The 12,954-nt window shown below is 50.9% G+C and overlaps 2 protein-coding genes across 7 annotated transcripts in view; one reads left to right on the top strand and one right to left on the bottom strand.

Annotated features, from left to right (window-relative positions):
• Positions 1–10: 10 nt before the first annotated feature.
• KRTCAP3 (keratinocyte associated protein 3) lies at positions 11–1,720 on the top strand. Of its 6 annotated transcripts, XM_027555803.1 has the most exons (7): positions 11–136; positions 269–453; positions 544–603; positions 819–1,025; positions 1,153–1,287; positions 1,392–1,505; positions 1,627–1,720. In XM_027555803.1, exons 1-6 carry the CDS (start codon positions 109–111, stop codon positions 1,497–1,499), a joined length of 723 nt encoding a protein of 240 aa, XP_027411604.1. In that variant the 5' UTR covers positions 11–108; the 3' UTR covers positions 1,500–1,505; positions 1,627–1,720. The 6 variants fall into 6 exon arrangements, with proteins under 6 accessions (XP_027411604.1, XP_027411599.1, XP_027411600.1 ...); XM_027555798.1 differs by having other exon boundaries at positions 11–453; XM_027555799.1 differs by having other exon boundaries at positions 11–453; positions 1,624–1,720.
• Positions 1,721–1,798: 78 nt separating this feature from the next.
• IFT172 (intraflagellar transport 172) overlaps positions 1,799–12,954 on the bottom strand; it is a 36,515-nt gene continuing 25,359 nt past the window's right edge. The window contains exons 28-48 of the mRNA XM_027555792.1: positions 12,720–12,855; positions 12,514–12,630; positions 12,034–12,176; positions 10,081–10,174; positions 9,855–9,919; positions 9,482–9,662; positions 9,141–9,250; positions 8,857–8,986; positions 6,002–6,100; positions 5,710–5,819; positions 5,520–5,583; positions 5,337–5,423; positions 4,942–5,058; positions 4,276–4,386; positions 3,966–4,085; positions 3,372–3,467; positions 3,094–3,153; positions 2,910–3,008; positions 2,453–2,606; positions 2,160–2,251; positions 1,799–1,939 (exon numbers count right to left, since the gene is read on the bottom strand). Coding sequence (XP_027411593.1) covers positions 1,850–1,939; positions 2,160–2,251; positions 2,453–2,606; positions 2,910–3,008; positions 3,094–3,153; positions 3,372–3,467; positions 3,966–4,085; positions 4,276–4,386; positions 4,942–5,058; positions 5,337–5,423; positions 5,520–5,583; positions 5,710–5,819; positions 6,002–6,100; positions 8,857–8,986; positions 9,141–9,250; positions 9,482–9,662; positions 9,855–9,919; positions 10,081–10,174; positions 12,034–12,176; positions 12,514–12,630; positions 12,720–12,855 — 2,275 coding nt within the window. The 3' untranslated portion in view covers positions 1,799–1,849. The remainder of the gene's footprint in view (positions 1,940–2,159; positions 2,252–2,452; positions 2,607–2,909; positions 3,009–3,093; positions 3,154–3,371; positions 3,468–3,965; positions 4,086–4,275; positions 4,387–4,941; positions 5,059–5,336; positions 5,424–5,519; positions 5,584–5,709; positions 5,820–6,001; positions 6,101–8,856; positions 8,987–9,140; positions 9,251–9,481; positions 9,663–9,854; positions 9,920–10,080; positions 10,175–12,033; positions 12,177–12,513; positions 12,631–12,719; positions 12,856–12,954) is intronic.

The following is a 12,954-nucleotide window of genomic DNA, read 5'->3' as shown; positions in this document are numbered from 1 at the left end:
CGGAGGCCGGACCGCAGGTGTGCCGGGCGGGCAGAGCCCGCCGGGGCGCGGGGGCGGAGCCAGGGCCGGCAGGTAAGAGCTGCCCCGCGGCGAGCGCCGACGGACGGGATGAGGTGCCGCCGCCTCTGCGCTTTCGGTAATTTCCGGCCCCTCCGGCCTTGTTTTCCCCCGAGGGCCCACCCTGGACCCGCCCTCGGGCCAGTGGCCGACCTGGGGTGGCCTCCGGCTCCTCAGCCGGCTCAGCGCGCCCCTCGCCTGTGCCTTGCAGACGCGGCCCGGGGCCCCCGGTGGCTCATGCGGGTGGGCCTGGCGCTGATCCTGGTGGGCCACGTGAACCTGTTGCTGGGGGCCGTGCTGCACGGCACCGTCCTGCGGCACGTGGCCAACCCCCGCGGCGCCGTCACCCCGGAGTACACCACCGCCAATGTCATCTCCGTGGGCTCAGGGCTGCTGGTGAGCGCGGCGGGGCGGGGCGAGCCGGGGCAGGGGCGCGGGCGGTGGGGGCCGCCGAGCGGTGCGGGCCTCAGGTTTCGTTTCTTCCAGAGCGTTTCCTTGGGACTTGTGGCCCTTTTGGCGTCCAGGAATCTTTTTCGCCCACGATTGGTGAGATTTCTGGAGCTTTAAGGAGGAGGCCTGGTGCCAGGGAAGCGGGCAGGGTGTGTGTGTGTGTGCCGGGGGTGGGGGGCGGGGGGAGGCGCCTGATTCAGCTTCGTCTTTAGTGGGAGAGCGAGCCCCAAATAAGAGTAACCGAGGTGTCTGGTCAGTGGGCGAGGCAGCCACCCCCCAGGCTGCTCACCCTGACCTCCTTCCCCTGCCAGCACTGGGCCCTGCTGGCGCTAGCGCTGGTGAACCTTCTCTTGTCTGCTGCCTGCTCCCTGGGCCTCCTCCTCGCTGTGTCCCTCACTGTGGCCAATGGCGGCCGTCGTCTTATTGCTGACTGCCACCCAGGACTGCTGGATCCTTTGGTACCGCTGGACCAGGGGTCTGGACATGCTGACTGCCCCTTTGACCCCACGAAAATCTATGTGAGTCCAATTCTCTCCTCAGCCTTTTTGCAGTCCACAGAGCCTGGGTCCTGCCCTTTAATCACCCGCACTTGCCACTCCTGCCTGACTTCCTCTCCTTGTCTCCCGCCCTTCCTTCACCTTTTAGGACACAGCCTTGGCTCTCTGGATCCCTTCTGTGTTCATGTCTGCAGCCGAGGCTGCTCTCTCTGGTTACTGCTGTGTGGCTGCACTCACCCTGCGTGGGGTAGGGCCCTGTAGGAAGGATGGGCTACAGGAGCAGGTAAGGAAGATGAACAGGAAGGGCTCATTCTACACAGATTGTGTTGAAGAGACGCTGGATTATATAACTGAGGGCTGGAGCACTAATCCCACCCTTTTGTGTAGCTGGAGGAGCTGACAGAGCTTGAATTTCCTAAACGTAAATGGCAGGAAAATGTGCAGCTACTGGACCAAACGCGAGAAATCCGGACCTCACAGAAAAGTTGGGTTTAGGGCCAGGTAATGGGCCAGGAGGACTGTGGCCTGGGAAAGGGCAGTGGTAGGGAGCACGCCTGGAACTGGGTTGAGTCCTTTGCTATGCTGCTGGCCCTCTGACCAGGCTCTCCCTTCTGTCAAGCAGGTGCAGGTCCGAAGGCTCCGTCCACAAGGGTTTTCCATTGACCCCTAGGATATGTTTATATAGTAACAGCTATAATAAAAGGACCTCTCTTCTACTTGATTATGTTTCCTTTTTGGGGAAAGGGGTGCTGGGCTAGTGTTGGGGGTGACCTTGTTCAAAGAATACAGTGGTCTCGGTTACTTACAAGACTTTAATGAAGGATGGAACCTACTGACTCTCCCAGTTACTGGAAAGAGAAGCTGGTGCTGGGCAGCCCCCCGCACCACTGACTGATGAACTTCAGCACATCTTGGCACATGGGGCTGTGGGAGGTCTGTGAGCAAACAAGAGCAGGAGAGGGACTCAGCAGTACTGGGAAGAACATTCCCGATAGAGGGAAAACCAGCTCCATCTCAGTGTGGGGAGCAGGCTGTGGGGCCTGCACCTGCCTTCTTGACAGTCCACCCCCAACACATACACACCACCCCAGTGGTTGGTGCTGGTTGGTCTTCAGTGTTCTCCCTGCCCTCAGCCCTCAAGCCTTCCTCTCTAACCTTGATAGCCATAAGGAACTTGTTCCAGTTCTTCTTGTTAGCTGCCTTCCCTGGCCGCTTAAATTCAATTTTGTTCCTCAGAATGGGGTATCCTGGGGGTTGGAGGGAGAAAAAAGATGAATTGGAGTGTGAGAGGGATTGAGAGGGAATAACAAAGAGCAAGTGAGGGGCAGAAAGTAGGATGTTCTTGTCTTCTGCATCCTTTACTGAATCACAGTAAAACAGGATCTTGATCCTGCTGTTTCCCCCTCCTTTCCACCCAGCACAGAATATGGTGCTCTAGGGTTCTGTACCTGTAATGAGGCAGGGCAGGGCCCGAACTCCAGTGCTGGCCGCCACCAGGGAAGCCTCGTAGGCCCCACGCTCATCCCGAGGTAGAACCTGCTCCAGCCGCTGGTCCATTGAGACTGTGAGAACCCAGTCTCGAACCTCTTCTCGCTGAGCCTCCTGGGAAGAACCGAGCAGCTTCACGCAGGGCAGGGCAAGTGGAGGGTGGTAAGGAAGGGGTTTGCTAAGCTGTCATCCCATGTACCATCTTTCACCCACGAATGAAACTCCTTGCACTGGCGGCCAATTGCAGCCTTAGCTTTTTCCTCTGCTTCTACTTTCACTGAAGGGATAGTGAGAGCTGGGGCCCCTCCAAAGACATCGCTGTCTGATGCCATCAGAGTGTTGGGAGGACCATCCTTAAGAGTGTCCTCCCTTCCAGTGCAGTCATGCTCGAGAGGCCTCCTGTTTCTGTGCCCTTACCGGGACGTGCTGCTTGGCTGGGAGTGGCACCTCAAAGGGAATGTCTGTGTCCTGAAAGTCAGAGTGGTCAAGGGCATCCAGGGTCCCTTCTTCAATTGCCTGTGGCAGAGCGGGCAGCCATGAGATGGGCACAGCTTGTGACAGGCCAAACCTTGCAACTTCTGGGCACAACTGCCCTACTCACATCAGTCAGATCCAAAAAGCGGTTGAGGAAGATGAAGGCCATGTTCTCCCAGCCAACTGCCTGTAACAGAGAAATGTCAGTAGGAGTGAGCAGCTGGCCTTGGCTGTTGTTTTTCCAGGATGCAGGGGGGAGAATCCAGGAAGATGGAGGAAAATGATATCCTCCACCACATCAGCCCACACTCAGCTCTGCTCTAACTTGAGCAGCTGGGACAGTCTACCTTCCAACTTTTCTTCCTTCTCTCCTCGGCCCCACCCTGGGTTGGCCCCGTTGCTCACCTTGGCAGCAGTGCCTGCTTCATAGAAGGCCTTATCTGCAGGTAGTAGTTGGGTGTGACGCAAGAGTGAAACAGAAAGCCTGGCAGCTACAGTTTCCTGTGGATTAAAGCATTATGATTCTGGCCCTATAGTGACTGAACTACCAGACTAATGATCTTATAACTAAAGCAGCCATAGAACCAGAAGATCAACGATCAATATTAAATTGCTCTGAGTCATGGTCTGAGCTTTTTTCATCTGCACAAGAGAACTAGGCCTAGGTTATTTCCTCCCACCTCTAGAATTCCATCATCCAACTACAGTAACTCAATATAGTATCATGAATAAGCTAAAAGTATGTATCTTTTATAAGAGGTCAATGTAGAAATCATGGAATTAGAATGTTTGAGCATAAGGAGGCTGGAGCTGTGTGGGCACAGAGCCCTAAGAAGGTCAAAGGGATGCAGAAAGGAAACCATCTCAGCAAGGGCTAAAGATTTCTTTAAATGGAAAAGAGACTAGGGGAGAAGTGGGCCAAGCTTGAGACTGTCCTGAACTTGCATTCATTCAGGTTCACGCATGTGAAGCTCAGTGCCCCTCCCTGCTCCATCTCACCAGCTCTTTGACGCTCTGGGCTGCAGAGCGGGTGGCGTAGTAGTGAGCAATCAACAGCATGGTCTCGAACTCCTCGTGGGCTGGAGAGTTGGCCTCACTGGACTTCACCAGGTTTTCACACTAGAGTGGGAAGAGCACACAGCCTGGGTCGGGGGTCAGAGGAGTGCCAGGGAGGGCCAGAGTGGTCAATGGATGGCTGCCCAGAGGAAGGCAGAGCTCAAGGGTGAGTCTGGGTGTGAAGGGAGAGACGAGGGCAGGGCCAGGTGGCCCGAGCAGCCCTCCAGCTCTGCTGCCCGCCTGGCTTCCTCACCAGGTTGAAGAGGACATCCCGGAGGTCAGCCCAGCTGTGATAGGCCTCAGCACTGTTGGTCCCAGGAGAGCTCACCATGTCAGTGAAGATCCTTTTGTAGATGTTGAAGTTCTGGAGGCGGAGAGGGTAGGGGAGCTGAGCGAGAGGAATACAACTACGAGAGAAAAGGGGAGTGGGGCCAAAGAAGAAAACCGGGCTGGAAATGGCATGTGGAGGAGCTGTGGGACGCTGCTGGAGAAAGTGCTGTGTTTCAGGGAAGAGAAAGAAGGAGGGTAAGAAAACACCCATCTCTTCCTAACTGGTGCTCTGTGGGTGTGGGCAGATGTGTGACTGTGAATGCACAGTCACAGTGTTAACGGCATAACACCCGGAGAGCTGTGCTGCTCAGACAGGAGAGGGGTGTTCACACTCTGGAGGAAGTTAGTCAGGCCCTCAAGGTGTGTGCAGGGCTCAGCTCTGAAAGACTGTTTCCTGTGTTAGCCTTCAGAGGGTAAATCCTCCAGAGAGGCTGTACAGTTCAGAAGAGCCTGGGCGGAGTCTCTAGGCACAATGCTCTCTAACGAAGGAATTCTTTGAGAAGACAGATCCTGAGTGGTGTGAGCAGCTGTCGAGGAGAAGGTAAGAATTTCTTTGGGGAAACATTCACTCTGAGGAGCAGGCTGGTACCTGTGGGTTAGCAGGGGCTCCATGCTGCACGTACAGGGCCAGTGCCTGGGCACAGCCACCCTCCCGGATCAGGTGAGTTGCATACAATGCCACGTATTTGTGCAGAATCTTGTAGTTCTGTTTGAGGGGTGCAGGAAAAGCAGGGGGAGGTTGGGGTCAGACCAGGCTGTGAGGGTGGGGTCCTGACTTGAGGCCATGGATTTGTTTAGGAGGCGAAGGGCATGTGCATGCCATGCTCTGACCTGATGTCAGAGCGTGAAGACTGAGCTCTCTGATGCTGATTAGGGATCTTTGGGGTTTGGCCTTTGGAGGAAGAGAGAGAGATACTCTCCAGGACAGGTTGGGAGTCAGAGGAAATACCCAGAGGGGCTGGCATGGGAGGAAGGGACCAGTACCTGCTTGGTGGCTGTTTCAATGCACTTGTCCCACTGGCCCTGCTCCACATAGAGGTCCAAAGCAGCCACCACGTCCACACCCACTAGCTACGGACCAGTTAAAAAGACAGTTACACGAGGGAAGAAGAGGGAAAGTCTCTGAGCCTCCCTGTGCTCGCCTCCTGCTGCCTCTGCCAGTCTCACCGAGTCCACTTTGCCCTGGCTCTTGAGGAACTCTTTATAACACTGGTCCACATAGTCTTCATACCTGTGAAGGCATGCAGAAAGCTCGCACATCAAAGCCCCAGAAGCACACCCTTCCCATGAGAACTTCCTCCCAGTCTTTACAAAAGGAAGTAAAATAATTTCTAGTGAGAAGGGGTCATGAGCTTACCGGGGATCTAGCTCCTTAGCTACACGCTTGGCCTTGTTCCATTCCTCACCCTCAATGAAAGCATCGATTGCTTCCTTGACGAGGTCCAGGTTCAGATAGAGCTCTGCAGCCTACACAGGGGAAAATCTGAGACTGGAGATGTCTCTCTCCCCTCCTTCCCGCCTCTCCCTCCTGGGAACTCTGGGGAAACAGAAATGCATGCCGAGCCTGCCAGGAGACCCCCCTCCCGACTTCACACGGCTTCTACCCATCTCTGTAGAATCTTTCTGTTCAGTCCCAGTGCCCTACTTACTGCGCTGTGCTTTCCAATTCCAATCAGCTGGGGTCCCACAGCCCGAACTACTTCCAGACTACGTGGGGGAGGTAGAAACTTGATGGAGAGTTCAGCTGCCTGAGGGTTGAGCAGAAGATGGAAGTGGGCTGAGAGACAAATACTGCCCGGGGGTCCTCGACCTGCTCTATTTTTACCTCCAGATGCCAACTTTCTTGCCTTCTCCCTCACTTTCCACCCTCTGGGGCAAATTCTGCCTCATGGTCCATCAGAGCTTTTACATGACCATCAGAGGACCTATCTGTTCCTTTCAGCTCTTCCTCTTTCAGACACTCACTGCTGCCTGAGAGCACTGCATTTGGTTCTGTCACCTTTCACAAACTGGTTTCTCAAGGTCTTTGTCACAAACAGAACCCTGGTGGCATGGTGTAGAGAAAAAACCCCTAAAGCAGGAGCCCAGGACATTCTGCAACTATTTGTGTTGGGCATTTCTTTTTTTTTTTTTTTAATTTTTTGCCCCCGCCGCCGCTCTCGGGGCCCGAGGCCGCGCGAACTCCCGGGCTGGGGAGGGGTGGCGCGCGGCGGGGAGGGGAGCCGTGCGGGGGAGGCGGGGGCGCCCGCGGTGGCAGCCTGTGTTGGGCATTTCTGAGTTTCAGTTTCTTCACCCATCAGAGTGATGGTTGGTCTAGATTCATACTGTCCAGAACAGCAGCCACGAGTCACATGTGGCTAGTCCTGAGATGTGCTGTAACCTCACATATTTCAAAGACTTAGTATGAAAAAAGGAATGTAGACGACCTTGATAGATTTTTATATTGATTTTGTGTTGAAATATTGATAATAGTTTTGGTATAATAGGTTAAGCAGAATATAATTATTTTCACCTTTTTCTTTACACTTATTTCAGTGTGGCTACTAGAAAATTTTAAGACTACATATATGACTTAGACCTTTGTGACCTGCATTGTATTTCTACTGGATGGTGTTGGTTTAGATGACTTTGGAGACCCCTTTCAACCATAAAACTCAGTAATTCTACAAATCCAAGTGTTCCATGAGCTCACTCTGTTTATGCTGTGATGCTGACATCCTCACCAGATTTTAACTTCCACAGAGTCTACTTCAGCTATAGTCTATGTGAATCCTCCTGGTCTTTCCCCACCTGTTCTTGCCTTTCTTCTTTACCTGCCAAACCCTTCAAGGCTTATAGTGCTCCCATCCAGAAAGCCCACCTAAAGAAGGTATAGTCATGCACAGACCTGGGTAAATAATGCCCTAGAGTAAGGTACAGCAGATGCTTCAGTTCAGTTCAGTCGCTCAGTCATGTCCGACTCTTTGCGACCTCATGAACTGCAGCATGCCAGGCTTCCCTGTTCTTCACCAACTCCCGGAGCTTGTTCAAACTCATGTACATCGAGTCACTGATGCCATCCAACCATCTCATCCTCTGTCATCCCCTTCTCCTCCCGCCTTCAATCTTTACCAGCATCAGGATCTTTTCAAATAAGTCAGTTCTTTACATCTGGTGGCCAAAGTATTGGAGTTTGAGCTTCAGCATCAGTCCTTCCAATGAATATTCACGACTGATTTCCTTTAGGATTGACTGCTTGGATCTCCTTGCAATCCAAAGGACTCTCAAGAGTCTTCTCCAACACCACAGTTCAAAAGCATCAAAGAAAGTTCAAAAGCTTTCTTTATAGTCCAACTCTCACATCCATACATGATTACTAGAAAAACCATAGCTTTGACTAGATGGGCCTTTGTTGGCAAAGTAATGTCTCTGCTTTTTAATATGCTGTCTAGGTTGGTCATAGCTTTTCTTCCAAGGAGCAAGCATCTTTTAATTTCATGGCTGCAGTGATTTTGGAGCCCCCCAAAATAAAGTCTGTCACTGTTTCCATTGTTTCCCCATCTATTTGCCATGATGTGATGGGACGGGATCCCATGATCTTAGTTTTCTGAATGTTGAGTGTTAGCCAGCTTTTTCACTCTCTTCTTTCACTTTCATCAAGAGGCTGTTTAGTTCTTCTTTGCTTTCTGCCATAAGGGTGGTGTCATCTGTATATCTGAGGTTATTGATATTTCTGCCAGCAATCTTGATTCCAGCTTGCAGATGCTTAATACCTGATAAAACTTGCTAAACTCTCAAAACCAACCTCAGTCCTTTCTACTTCCTTCCCTTCCAACTTCAAGGGACTATTCAATGACAAGGCCTCACAAACTTTTGGGAAATTCTGCAGGGGCATCTGCACAACATTTTCAGGGACTGATCAGTCTCACCCCTTCATAACTTCTAATACCCTATTTCTCTGCATCTGAGGCACATCATTAAAATATACATGTATCCCCATCACAAAGACCCTAAGAATCCATCTTAGAATTGATGAAACATACTAGCTTGGCTTAATCTGCCAGAGGCTTTTTTTCAGGAGTTGCTGAGTGGAGGAGGGGCCTCTGCTTTTCTCACAGCCTCCATCTGGCCCAGTTTCAGGGTCTGGATTTGCCCTTCCAACTCTGGCCCTAGGCCTACTCTTCCCTCACAAGGCCTTCCTGACCCCTCCAGGCCACAGAGATCTCGCTCTTCTCTGAACTCTACTTGAACTTCACTAGTGAACTTCCGTCTTCACTAAGTTGCAGTATTAACCAACTGAGCCATGTGTTAGTCTACCTTCCCCCAATGTCTGTCTCTCCGGGTTCTGTTTTATATCCCTTTTTATAGCCTTCATAGATTCTGGTCTAGTATCCATCAGGCACTCAGTAGACACCTGCTACCTGACTGAAAACAAAGACACGGGAGGAAAACGCTGAATGACTGAGAAGGAATGCTGGGTGTGAATGGAGGCGGGGAGCAGAGCCCGGCGGGTGTGGCACCTCACCTTCAGCCAGCACTTCTCCACCAGGCTGCTGCTTCCTGCGTCCCGCACTTTGAGGTAGCAGTCGACTGCACGGCTGTACTCTCCAGCCTGTTCCCACTGTCGAGCCTGTTCCACCAGACCCTCCATGCCCCTGTGTGGACGAGAGCCCTTGTGACCAGGACAGGGAAGGGGCAGTGTGGCTGAGCCTGTGTGCACCTTCTGACCCACCCTCAGTCCTGCCAACATTTCCTGGTCCCCTGGCTTCATACCTGGCCCCATTCTTTCCTGGAGCCCTGGCTTCATACCTGGCCCCTTTCTTGGTAGCTTCCCGTTCATACTCTTCCTGCAGTGCCTCCAGCTGGCCGGGCACGTAGTCCTTGCAAATCCGCAGGGCATCGCTCCATAGTCCGGCCTCCTGCTCAGATTTCCAGGTATCAGGATGGCATGACAGCTTCCCACTGCACACAGGCCCACCACTATAGCCCACTGGTCCCTGGGTCCTTGGACCTCTTTTCCTCCTTCCCTCTGCTCTTCCCCCTTCCCCAGGGTTAACCTTCTCAAACACAGGGTTCATTGTAGTGTGCTATGGGCTCTCCTACCTCTCACCCTTCCTCATGGGATTCCTCCCCTGAATCTGCTGCCCCACCTTATAGTAATTGAGGGCCAGGCCTGGTCTCTGGGCCCGAAGCAGCAGCCCTTCTGCTTTCTGGAAGTCCTTCTCCTCCAAGGCCCCCCGAGCCTGCCCCACGAGCACCTCGGCGACACTATCAGGGTCATGGGCCTCGGCCACACGCTGAGCTGCCTCCCAGTCCTGGTTATGGACAAACCTGTTTCCAGATGAGGACAGAGAGGAGGCTGCGTATAGGACTGAGGCCTCAATGATGAGAGGCAAACAACCGTGTCACTGAGGGGGGATAAGAGTTATTGGTACTAGGTTTAGATGAAGGTGAAAATGACAACGAGAGGCCCTGGGGCTGAGTCTGGGAGGACAGGATTAGGGAATTTGTGGGGTAACTCACATGAGGACTGCTTCCTTGGGTTTACCAGCCTTGATAAATTCAGCTTCAGCCTCTTCAAATTTTCCCTGGAGGGAGAGGGAAACAGCCATACACGATGAGGACGAGACTGGCACCCCAGGCAGCCGTGAGACAGGAGATCTGAATGCCTGGCAGGAGTGGACCAGGGCATGGGAAGGAGGGCTCTGTGGTCAGAGTCAAAAGCAATGGGGAAGAACCACATCCATACCTCATCCTCCAGGTACATAGCGTATCGGAGATGGATCTCAGGGGTTTTGTGCTTGAGGGCCAGCCGGGAGAGTTCAAAAGCAAATTCAAAGGAGCTGAAATGGGAGGTCCAAACAAGGTTTGTCTACACTATACTTCCTTTTATAAGAGAAGAGAAACGGAGGGCACAGATTGAGGGGAAGAAAAGGGGCAGATTTTTAAAAATCAACAAAATGATAAGAGAAGCACAGAGAGTGCAATACCAACAGGCAGGAAGGACCCCTGGTGCTTCCACCACCTCCCACAGAGCCACATCTGCACTAGCAGGAAAACAATCTTCCGGAAACAAGTAAAACCACCCAGAGCAATTTGACTCATTGCAGGATTCCTACTGGTGTTCTTAAAATTTGCTTAAGAAAACCTCGCTTTTGGGCAGAAGTCTTGAATAGATGTTTGCCAAAAGAGGATATACAGATTGCTAACATGAAAACATGAAAAGATGCTTAACAGCAATAATCATCAGAGAAATGCAAGTCAAAACCACAATGAGATAACAACTCACATCTGTCAGAATGGCTATCATCAAAAAAGATCTACAAATAACAAATGCTGGTGAGGATATGGAGAGAAGGGAACCCTTATGAAATGTTGGTGGGAATATAATTTGGTGTAGCCACTATGGAAAACAGTATGGAGGTTCCTCAAAAAACTGAAAAACAGAACTACCATAAGATCCAACAATTATACTCCTGGGTATATAGCTGAAGAAAACAAAAACACTACAGATACAGGAACCCCAATGTTCAGAGTAGCATTATTTGCAATAGCCAAGATATGGAAGCAACCAAGTGTCCATCAACAGATAAATTAATAAAGAAGATGTCTCACACACACACACACACACACACATGAATATTCAGTTCACTTCAGTTCAGTTCAGTCGCTCAGTCGTGTCCGACTCTGTCATAAAAAATGAAAATTTGCCATTTCCAACAACATGGATGGACTAGGAAGATATTATGCTTAGTAAAATAAGTCAGACAAAGACAAATACTATAGGTTATTACTTATATATGAAATCTAAAAAATGAAACAAACAAATGAAAATAACAAAACAGGAACAGACTCACCGATATAGAGAACAAACCAGTAGTTACCAGTGGGGAGAGGAAAAGGGGGAAGGGTAAGACGGATAAGGAGATTAAGAGGTACAAACTACTCGGTATAAATAAACTACAAGGATACATTACACAGCACAGGGAACACAGCCAATGTTTTATAATAACCTTAAATGGAGTATAATCTATACAAAATACTGAATCACCACGTGGGACACCTGAAACAAATATTGTAAATCAACTACACTTCAAAAAATTAATAATTTAACTTAATTAAAAAAAAGAAAAGCTCATTTTGCATTTAATGGAATCACATTTCCATTGTGTGTGTATTGCTTAGTTGCTCAGTCATGTCCAGCTCTTTCTGACCCTATAGACTGTGGCCCACCAGGCTCCTCTATCCATGGGATTCTCCAGGCAAGAATACTAGAGTAGGTTGCCATTTCCTTCTCCAGGGGAATCTTCCCAACTCAGGGATCAAAACCAAGTCTCCTGTATTGCAGGTAGATTCTTTACCATCTGAGCCACTGGAGAGACCTACACTTTACTCACATCACACATTACTCAGCAGTAAATTACAGGCTTAGAGCATTTTAGCTTTAAAAATTGTTCTCTTTCCTCCTTTCTCCTTAGAACAGCCAAAGATTAAACACCCTTCTGAGCCCCCAGGGGAACAGGAGCAGAATTACTAATTCATTCTTGCCTCTCTATCAAGCTCTTCCAAGGATCTCTCCTTACCACATTTCTTCACTCTTGCTTCAGCCTCTAGAAATGCTTTTAAGTTATACATCAATTTTCTTTCTCTATATAGAGGCTGTCTGGAATGGGGCCCCCAGAGAGAAGGCTTGGGGCCTCACCAGTTGTCAGCAGCATGGTCAATAGCAGCTTCCAGGAGTCCCAGCTTGTTGAGCAGTCTCACGGCAGCCTCTCCTCCTAGGCTTTTCGCCCACAGATAGGCCACGTGTTTGTGGGCATTAGCTCCTCCATGAGCCTTGGCCACCTGAAAAGCAAAGCCCCTTGGCAACCCTCCAACACAGGGGTACATGGCTGCTCCCTTGTCATCTCTGACTTGACCTCAGCTTGGAAAAAGATCAGGTACCTCTCCAGAGCAGTAGGAAGAGGGCTAAATTTCAGCTCTATTAACCTGATTAGGGTCCAAGGATGGATTTCAGGTCGTTCACAAACCATTAAAATTGTATGTGAAATTTTGTGTGTAGGTGTGGACTTTTTTCAAAGACACCCACGACCAGTTTAAAATTAGACAGTTACTTGAGCGTGGGAAAGCAGGTTGGAAGGACCCTGTACATCCTTACCCAGTAAGGTGAAGACCTCCTTACCCGGTAAGCCTCTTCCCAAAGCCCATTGGACCGGTACATGTTCACTGTCGCCTTCCACTCCTGGGCCTCAAGGTAGTGATACTCAGCCTCCTGGAGTCGGCCCTCGGCCTCCAGCTCCTGGGGAAGGAGAGGCAAGTCAGGATGGGGAGAAGGGCAGATGGAGCCTCTTTGGGGGAGAAATGGGCAGCAGCAGGAGAAGGGCTCACCTTGCCCAGATGCAGGTGTGTGTCACTGAGGAGGTCTGGGTGGTGCTTCCCTACTAAGCGGATCATATCATCATACAACTTGTGCTTTTTGAACATGGTGATGGCAAGATCAGGCTCTTCCACGGTCACATATAGCCTGGGGACAGGAGAAACACCTGTGGCCTCCTAGACCCAGATTCCTGCTGTAAGAGTCGTTCCTAAGGGATTCTGTCCCTGTCTTCTGGGCAGAGGGCAT

This window comes from Bos indicus x Bos taurus, chromosome 11 (assembly GCF_003369695.1).
Source record: "Bos indicus x Bos taurus breed Angus x Brahman F1 hybrid chromosome 11, Bos_hybrid_MaternalHap_v2.0, whole genome shotgun sequence".
Classification (NCBI taxonomy): domain Eukaryota; kingdom Metazoa; phylum Chordata; class Mammalia; order Artiodactyla; family Bovidae; genus Bos; species Bos indicus x Bos taurus.
The sequence above is the reverse complement of the archived record's forward strand: the minus strand, read 5'-3'. Positions and strand labels throughout refer to the sequence as shown.

Excerpts from the sequence above, each read along its gene's own strand:
- KRTCAP3 (XM_027555797.1), top strand. The coding sequence starts at position 109 with ATGAGGTGCCGCCGCCTCTGCGCTTTCGGTAATTTCCGGCCCCTCCGG. Across the intron at positions 604-818 it reads ATCTTTTTCGCCCACGATTG|CACTGGGCCCTGCTGGCGCT; the intron begins GTGAGATTTCTG and ends TTCCCCTGCCAG. Across the intron at positions 1,026-1,152 it reads TTGACCCCACGAAAATCTAT|GACACAGCCTTGGCTCTCTG; the intron begins GTGAGTCCAATT and ends TTCACCTTTTAG.